Genomic DNA, 10,221 nt, shown 5'->3' with positions numbered 1-10,221 from the left:
ATTTTGCTCAGAAAACTCGGGGGCCCAAATAAAACCACTCCCGGGCCAAATTCAGCCACCAGTTGGGGAACCCTGACTTACAGATTCATGATATTGGCTAAACTATTTTTTAAACTTATCTAGATTTTGTTTGTCCACACATATAGCGTCCGTCCCTCCCTCCCTCCCTCCCTCCCTCCCTCCCTCCCTCCCTCCCTCCCTCCCTCTCTCCCTCTCTCCCTCCCTCCCTCTCTCCCTCCCTCCCTCCCTCCCTCCCTCCCTCCCTCCCTCCCTCTCTCCCTCTCTCCCTCCCTCTCTCCCTCTCCCTCTCTCTCTCTCTCTCTCTCTCTCTCTCTCTCAATATGTATATTGCAGCAAATGTAAAAACATGCCCTTCCACATCTCCTCTGCTTCATCGTGCTGAGTGTGAGACAGAATACCAATCTCCCTGTGATCTCACTGCAGCACTTTCCTATTGGTCGTTGTGGCGCTGACATTCCTGATGCTTCACACACACAGACACTGGTGGGTGGGGGGGGGGGTCAGGGGGAAGGAGAGGGGGCTGGCTGGCTGTATATAAACGAGGGCTCTGCAGCGTCGCTGAGCTGGTGCAGTGCAAGACACTCGCTCATCCTCACCGATGGTCTGCAGAACAAGGGGGACTTTAAAAAAAAATAAACATCTGAAACAAAAAAAAACATCCTACATTAACAAAAAAAAATCTTGAAAAAAATAACAAAACAACAAAAAATCCATCATGAGCTACGATCCTTATATCTCCTACCGCCGCACTTGGGACAGCTACCGAGGCTCTTCTCGACCTTCCACCACCAAATCCTTCATGTACTCCCCTCTCTACTCCTCCTCTTCCTCCCGAGCCCTGGGCCTGGCGGCTGGGAAGCAGCGTCCACCCGCCTCTTCCTCACTGCCGGATGCGTCTGCACGGATGGACCTGGCCGAGGCCTCCAGCCTCAACACAGAGCTGCTGGGGCTCCGCAGTCAGGAGAAGGAGCAGCTGGTGGGCCTCAACGACCGCTTCGCCACCTACATCGACAAGGTGAGGCGCCTGGAGCAGCAGAACCGGGCCCTTCTGGCAGAGCTGGAGGCTCTCAGGCGGAGACAGAGGGACCCGTCTCGTCTTCAGGGGCTCTACGAGGGTGAAGCCCGGAGCCTCAGGGCTGCAATCGACCAGAAGACAGGAGATAAGATGCGCATGGAGGCAGAGAGGGACTACCTGAGGGACGTGTACGGGCAGCTGAAGGAGCGCTATGAGGAGGAGGCGCAGTGCCGTGTGGATGCGGAGGAGGCCCTGCAGAGGGCCCGGGAAGAAGTGGGGCGGGCCATGCTGTCTAACTGCGATGCAGAGGCCAGCGTTGTCTCCCTGGCCGAGGAGATGGGCTTCCTGAAGAAGGTGTTTGTGGAGGAGCAGGCGGAGCTGCAGGCCCAGGTTGTGGCGGCTAACGTGTGTGTTGACATGGAGGTGAGCAGGCCAGACCTGTCTGCGGCACTCAAGGAGATCCGGGCGCAGTACGAGCGGCTGGCCAATAAGAACATGCAGGCGGCCGAGGACTGGTACCGGGGGAAGTTTGAGTCCGTGGCGGAGATGGCATCGAAGAACAACGAGGCGGTGCGCTCCATCCGGGAGGAGACCATGGAATACCGCCGGCTGCTCCAATCACGCTCCTCTGAGATCGAGGCCCTGCGGAACGTCATCGAGTCGCTGAACAAACAGCTGGAGGAGCTGGAAGAGCACCAGGGGGGAGAGGTCACGAAGTACCAGGTACAGAACCACTCAATCAATCAGAACCAGGGGGAGAGGTCACGAAGTACCAGGTACAGAACCACTCAATCAATCAGAACCAGGGGGAAGAGGTCACGAAGTACCAGGTACAGAACCACTCAATCAATCAGAACCAGGGGGAAGAGGTATAAAACCAGGGGGGAGAGGTATAGAACCAGGGGGGAGCGGTATAGAACCAGGGGGAGAGGTATAGAACCAGGGGGGAGAGGTATAGAACCAGGGGGGAGAGGTATAGAACCAGGGGGGAGAGGTATATATAGCACCGGGCGGAAGAGGTATAGCACCAGGGGGGAGAGGTATAGCACCAGGGGGGAGAGGTACATGGTCTGAGAGGGAGATACGGTACACAGTGACAAAGGTATAGATGTCATAATGTGACCATTTCAAACTGGGGTAAGAACATAGCCAAAAACTCTTGTAGATATAGATGTGATCATGTGAAAGAGCAGTAGCAGGCTGCTAGCAGCACACGGGGTAGCTTACTCTGATGCTGCTGTGACTCTGATTTGGTCCCGACTCTATATGGAGAGTGTTTCACTGCACCAGCTTTCCCCAACCCCCTTCTCTCCTCTCCTACCCCCACCTCTCCTCTCCGACCCCCACCTCTCCTCTCCAATCCCCATCTCTCCTCTCCTACCTCCACCTCACCTCTCCAACCCCCACCTTTCCTCCCCAACCCCCACCTCACCCCACCTATACATTCCACTCCTCCCCACCTGTCCACTCCACTCCTCCCCACCTGCTCCTCTCTCTCCTCCCCTCCCCCACATCTCCTCCTCCCCCCACTTCTCCTCCTCCCCCGACCTATCCACTCCAATCCTCCCCACCTCCTCCCCATCTCCTCCTCTCTCTCCTCAGTAGTAATAGATCAGTCTGTGCAGGGAGTCGTCGTGGTCATTGTGTAGAGGTGATGGTCTCCCAGGTTTGTCAGTATTCATGGACACCTCCATAAGGAGACAAAATGACAGAGGAAGGTCATACCAAAGCTGTCATTCAGCTGAATATGTCCTTCCACTGTTTCTATATTTAGAATAATAAAGATCTGGTCTGAGACCTGGGCTGCATCTCAATACCACCAATTTCCCATATAGTGTACTACACAGGGCTCTGGTCCAGGGTAATGCATTACATAGGGAACAGTTAGGGTGTCATTTGGAACACAGGCCCTTGCTGTTTAATGGACCTGATTTTTGATATTGTGATATTGTTTCAGGTGAGGATAAATGGTCTGTTGTTTCAGGTGAGGATAAATGGTCTGTTGTTTCAGGTGAGGATAAATGGTCTGTTGTTTCAGGTGAGGTTAAATGGTCTGTTGTTTCAGGTGAGGATAAATGGTCTGTTGTTTCAGGTGAGGATAAATGGTCTGTTGTTTCAGGTGAGGATAAATGGTCTGTTTGTTTCAGGTGAGGATAAATGGTCTGTTGTTTCAGGTGAGGATAAATGGTCTGTTTGTTTCAGGATAAATGGTCTGTTGTTTCAGGTGAGGATAAATGGTCTGTTGTTTCAGGTGAGGATAAATGGTCTGTTTGTTTCAGGTGAGGATACATGGTCTGTTGTTTCAGGTGAGGATAAATGGTCTGTTTGTTTCAGGTGAGGATAAATGGTCTGTTGTTTCAGGTGAGGATAAATGGTCTGTTGTTTCAGGTGAGGATAAACGTTCTGGAGTGCGACATCAACGAGGCAAAGCAGGAGATGTCTCGGTACCTCAGAGAGTACCAGGACCTTCTCAATGTTAAAATGGCTCTGGACATTGAGATCGCGGCATACAGGTAACCTTAACCTTGGTCAGCCACTACCAGCCACTATCAGCCACTATCAGCCACTATCAGCCAGTATCAAAATACATCAAGGTTCATTTGTCATACGCACAGTATGCAGCAAGAAATACACAACACAACGAAATGCTTTACTTTCAAACATGTCAATCTGGATCTACAACAACTTGTGTTTGACACGGCCAACACATTGATACGACCAACACAATGATGTGACCAACACAATGATACGACCAACACAATGATACGACCAACACATTGATACGACCAACACATTGATACGGCCAACACAATGATGTGACCAACACAATGATACGACCAACACATTGATACGACCAACACATTGATACGACCAACACAATGATGTGACCAACACATTGATACGGCCAACACATTGATGTGACCAACACATTGATACCACCAACACAATGATGTGACCAACACATTGATACGGCCAACACATTGATACGACCAACACGACGATACGGCCAACACATTGATGTGACCAACACATTGATACGGCCAACACAATGATACGACCAACACATTGATACGACCAACACATTGATACGGCCAACACGACGATACGGCCAACACATTGATGTGACCAACACATTGATACGGCCAACACAATGATACGGCCAACACATTGATACGACCAACACATTGATATGACCAACACATTGATACGACCAACACATTGATACGACCAACACAATGAACGACCAACACATTGATACGACCAACACATTGATACGACCAACACAATGATACGACCAACACATTGATGTGACCAACACATTGATACGACCAACACATTGATACGACCAACACATTGATACGACCAACACATTGATACGACCAACACATTGATACGACCAACATGACGATACGGCCAACACATTGATACGGACAACACATTGATACGACCAACACGACGATACGGCCAACACAATGATGTGACCAACACATTGATACGGCCAACACATTGATACGACCAACACATTGATGCGGCCAACACATTGATACGGCCAACACAATGATACGACCAACACGACGATACGACCAACACATTGATACGACCAACACAATGATACGGCCAACACATTGATACGACCAACACATTGATACGACCAACACATTGATGTGACCAACACATTGATACGACCAACACATTGATACGACCAACACATTGATACGGCCAACACATTGATACGACCAACACATTGATAACACCAACACATTGATACGGCCAACACAATGATACGACCAACACATTGATACGGCCAACACAATGATACGACCAACACATTGATACCACCAACACAATGATACGGCCAACACATTGATACCACCAACACAATGATATGGCCAACACAATGATACGACCAACACATTGATACGGCCAACACATTGATACGACCAACACATTGATACCACCAACACAATGATACGGCCAACACAATGATGTGACCAACACATTGATACGGCCAACACAATGATACGGCCAACACATTGATACGACCAACACATTGATATGACCAACACATTGATACGACCAACACATTGATACGACCAACACAATGAACGACCAACACATTGATACGACCAACACATTGATACGACCAACACAATGATACGACCAACACATTGATGTGACCAACACATTGATACGACCAACACATTGATACGACCAACACATTGATACGACCAACACATTGATACGACCAACACATTGATACGACCAACACGACGATACGGCCAACACATTGATACGGACAACACATTGATACGACCAACACGACGATACGGCCAACACAATGATGTGACCAACACATTGATACGGCCAACACATTGATACGACCAACACATTGATGCGGCCAACACATTGATACGGCCAACACAATGATACGACCAACACGACGATACGACCAACACATTGATACGACCAACACAATGATACGGCCAACACATTGATACGACCAACACATTGATACGACCAACACATTGATACGGCCAACACATTGATACGACCAACACATTGATAACACCAACACATTGATACGGCCAACACATTGATACGACCAACACATTGATAACACCAACACATTGATATGGCCAACACAATGATACGACCAACACATTGATACGGCCAACACAATGATACGACCAACACATTGATACCACCAACACAATGATACGGCCAACACATTGATACCACCAACACAATGATATGGCCAACACAATGATACGACCAACACATTGATACGGCCAACACATTGATACGACCAACACATTGATACCACCAACACAATGATACGGCCAACACAATGATACGACCAACACATTGATATGACCAACACATTGATACGACCAACACATTGATACGACCAACACATTGATACGACCAACACATTGATACGACCAACACATTGATACGACCAACACATTGATACGGCCAACACATTGATACGACCAACACATTGATACGACCAACACATTGATGTGACCAACACATTGATACGACCAACTCATTGATACGACCAACACATTGATACGACCAACACATTGATACCACCAACACATTGATACGACCAACACATTGATACGACCAACACAATGATGTGACCAACACATTGATACGACCAACACATTGATACGACCAACACATTGATACGACCAACACATTGATACGACCAACACATTGATACGACCAACACATTGATACGACCAACACAATGATACGACCAACACATTGATACGACCAACACAATGATACGACCAACACATTGATACGACCAACACATTGATACGACCAACACATTGATACGACCAACACATTGATACGACCAACACAATGATACGACCAACACATTGATACGACCAACACATTGATACGACCAACACATTGATACGACCAACACATTGATACGACCAACACATTGATACGACCAACACATTGATACGACCAACACATTGATACGACCAACACATTGATACGACCAACACAATGATACGACCAACACATTGATACGGCCAACACATTGATACGACCAACACATTGATACGACCAACACATTGATACGACCAACACATTGATACGACCAACACATTGATACGACCAACACATTGATACGACCAACACATTGATACGACCAACACAATGATACGACCAACACATTGATAGGACCAACACATTGATACGACCAACACATTGATACGACCAACACATTGATACGACCAACACATTGATACGACCAACACATTGATACGACCAACACATTGATACGACCAACACATTGATACGACCAACACATTGATACGGCCAACACATTGATACGGCCAACACATTGATACGACCAACACATTGATACGACCAACACATTGATACGACCAACACATTGATACGACCAACACATTGATACGACCAACACATTGATACGACCAACACATTGATACGGCCAACACATTGATACGGCCAACACATTGATACGACCAACACATTGATACGACCAACACATTGATACGACCAACACATTGATACGACCAACACATTGATACGACCAACACATTGATACGACCAACAATTTAATATATATTTTCTTCACAGGAAACTGCTGGAGGGAGAAGAATTCAGGCTGACCTTCTCTGCCCTGAACTAAATCCTCTTCACACTGAACCCCAATAACCCCGAACCCCAATATCTCAATAGCCTATACCCTAACCTAAACCATACTCTTTAGTCTTATAGCCCTACCATTGGTCCTCCTTCCACCCTTACCTATACCCCATACTACCCCACCCTTACCTAAACCCCATACTACCCCACCCTTACCTAAACCCCATACTACCCCACCCTTACCTAAACCCCATACTACCCCACCCTTACCTAAACCCCATACTACCCCACCCTTACCTAAACCCCTTACTATCCCACCCTTACCTAAACCCCATACTACCCCACCCTTACCTAAACCCCATACTACCCCACCCTTACCTAAACCCCATACTACCCCACCCTTACCTAAACCCCATACTACCCCACCCTTACCTAAACCCCATACTACCCCACCCTTACCTAAACCCCATACTACCCCACCCTTAACTAAACCCCATACTACCCCACCCTTACCTAAACCCCATACTACCCCACCCTTACCTAAACCCCATAGTACCCCACCCTTACCTAAACCCCATAGTACCCCACACTTACCTGAACCCCATACTACCCCACCCTTACTACTCCAACCTTACCTAAACCCCATACTACCCCACCCTTACCTAAACCCCTTACTACCCCACCCTTACCTAAACCCCATACTACCCCACCCTTACCTAAACCCCATACTACCCCACCCTTACCTAAACCCCATAGTACCCCACCCTTACCTAAACCCCATACTACCCCACCCTTACCTAAACCCCATAGTACCCCACCCTTACCTAAACCCCATACTACCCCACCCCACCCTTACCTAAACCCCATACTACCCCACCCCACCCTTACCTTCCTCCCCATAACTCATCCCCACTGTACCACCCTAATCTAGTACCACCCTAATCTAGCACCACCCTAATCTAGTACCACCCTAATCTTGAACAAACCCCCCTAAGCGTCCTGAACGTCACCCTTCCGAAGACAGATGTGCCCTTGTTCTACACAAGAGGTCCACGATGAAGAGGTCCCCCTTCTTCTCCACACTGATGTTGTGACATCATACATCAACAAAATGGCCGCCAGGCAGAAGACTGCTGAGATACGCTGCACTGCATTAGCTCATACAGCTCAGCCTGTGAGCAATATCCTCCTGCTAGAGTTCCCCATCTCTGTTAGCCTGGTCCCAGATCAGTTTGTGCTGCCATGTCATCGGCTTATGGTCTCTGTCACACCAGCAGAAACAGATCTGGGCTACATCGCCATGATATCCAAGCATCAGGCTCAGTATTTCATTTGACTATCCCCTCCCCCATTGTGCAAACATTTGACCAATTGTTTGTAAAGGAGGACTTTATTAAAATGTAATTTAGCTTTGGATGCTTGGATTGTATCTGTGTGTTGTTCTCATGCTGATAGAAAGCTGTTGTGGGCGTATTGATTAGGAATATATTGATGTGGAGCTCTGTCAACAGGATATTGATCCTGAACTGATCAGCACCCCTGGTTCTGTAACCGGTGGAACAGTAACCTTTAAAGTTTATTGACCTTACCTTCTCTGTTACTCTTTCATGATATTTCCATCCTCTTATCAAATTTCCACAAGCTTCAGTCAGGCGAAGATAAGACATGTTGTTTATGAAACAAATACTAAGCCAAGCGGTCTCTTGCCGTAGGAATGACAAGCTGTGTGTCAGGAAATGTCATGTAAGACTGCATTATTAAGAGCTTAGTTTCACAGGTTTCTCCCTGTGATCTTAGAGAAATAACTCTGTTATCTTCTGTTAGCCCTTTTCTGTTCTGTAAGACCTTCCGAACCTAGCCTGGGTACCAGTCTGTTTGTGCTAACATTCCGCCCCTTGTCATACCAAACATGTTTGTCATATGACACGGAGTACAAGGGGTGGAATGGTAGCACAAAACACGTCTGGATTTCAGACTGGTCTGAACCTACAAGCTACAAGTAAATAGTTAAACAACTGAAGAACAACTTAGCCTGGTAACAGAAGTTTCCAGCCTGGTATCTCAAGCTCTTTGCTGTGCATATGTACGCCGACTGATCCTAGATCTGAAACTATCCCAAGTCTGCACCTTATACTGTATGCGTGGTATACCTGTAAGGGCCAGCAACTTGCTGAATAAAATTACATAACTGAACTGCAAATGATTGCGTAAAATTGTTTTATATTTTTATACAATGTGATTGAATTATTCTAGCGTGGGGTCAAACAAAAGCATGTCTTGTAGGCTTTGGTGACCTCTTTATTACTAAAGTAGAAGAGCTTCTTCCTGCCTTCCTCTGATATAGTGACCCATCCAGCGTGATGTTATGTGTAGACTATAGATAACAGTACAGGCGACGTTCAGGCGATGTTCTTCACCAGAATAATAATTCTCCCAGTGATCTGGGGTATATATATGTTGTTTGTGGGCATAGACCGTATGTTAATTACAGTGTATATATATATATATATATATACAGAGCACACACCTTACATATAGGTCAGACACTGAGCAGCACTGCAGCATATCCCACAAACCCCTGTTCCTGGCAGGCAGCCGTGTGAAAATGCAATGTGTTGGCGGCTTGGTGCTGCATTGTTGTATCAGCACGATTCTATCCAGCCAGTAGGATGCAGCATATCCTTAACATACTGCACCCACTGGGAGGGAGGGAGGGGGGGGGGGGACACAGAGAGAGTAAAACATACTGCACCCACAGGGGGGGGGGGGGGGGGGGGGGAGAGACACAGAGAGAGAAAATATCTCCAACTCCTAATCAGACACAACCCAGCAGGCACAGGTCGTTGTACGACGGGCAGATTGTGGTTGTTTTTTGAAAGGTTTTTTTTAAGAGTAATTTCTTTAGACATCAATACGACGTCTTCTAGACTTCTAAAGAGAAAATGTAAAAACGTCCATATTCAACAAGGAATGCGACCTGCCTAAGAGACGTCTTTTTTTCTGGCGTTTCTCGTAACTCATATCCAAACAAAAATATGACCTGTTTA

At 47.2% G+C, this 10,221-nt stretch overlaps 1 protein-coding gene across 3 annotated transcripts; it reads left to right on the top strand.

Moving 5' to 3' along the window:
• The first annotated feature begins 575 nt into the window (after positions 1-575).
• Positions 576-9,374, top strand: neff2 (neuronal intermediate filament family member 2). Of its 3 annotated transcripts, none has more exons than XR_016489113.1 (3): positions 576-1,812; positions 3,425-3,549; positions 7,166-9,374. XR_016489113.1 is itself a non-coding variant. In XM_036955418.2 (3 exons), the coding sequence occupies exons 1-3, from the start codon at positions 737-739 to the stop codon at positions 7,215-7,217; spliced, it is 1,200 nt and encodes a 399-aa protein (XP_036811313.1). In that variant the 5' UTR covers positions 576-736; the 3' UTR covers positions 7,218-9,374. The 3 variants fall into 3 exon arrangements, 1 of the variants encoding a protein (XP_036811313.1); XR_016489112.1 differs by having other exon boundaries at positions 576-1,866; XM_036955418.2 differs by having other exon boundaries at positions 576-1,759.
• The last annotated feature ends 847 nt before the right edge of the window (positions 9,375-10,221 follow it).

This window comes from Oncorhynchus mykiss, chromosome 19, assembly GCF_057628025.1.
Source record: "Oncorhynchus mykiss isolate SJ-2025 chromosome 19, ASM5762802v1, whole genome shotgun sequence".
Classification (NCBI taxonomy): domain Eukaryota; kingdom Metazoa; phylum Chordata; class Actinopteri; order Salmoniformes; family Salmonidae; genus Oncorhynchus; species Oncorhynchus mykiss.
This window is presented reverse-complemented; position numbering and strand designations above follow the sequence as displayed.

Bases quoted from the DNA above. Each gene is read 5' to 3' on its own strand.
- neff2 (XM_036955418.2), top strand. From the start codon at position 737: ATGAGCTACGATCCTTATATCTCCTACCGCCGCACTTGGGACAGCTAC. The intron at 1,760-3,424 runs GTACAGAACCAC...CTGTTGTTTCAG, and splicing joins GAGAGGTCACGAAGTACCAG to GTGAGGATAAACGTTCTGGA. The intron at 3,550-7,165 runs GTAACCTTAACC...TTTTCTTCACAG, and splicing joins ATTGAGATCGCGGCATACAG to GAAACTGCTGGAGGGAGAAG.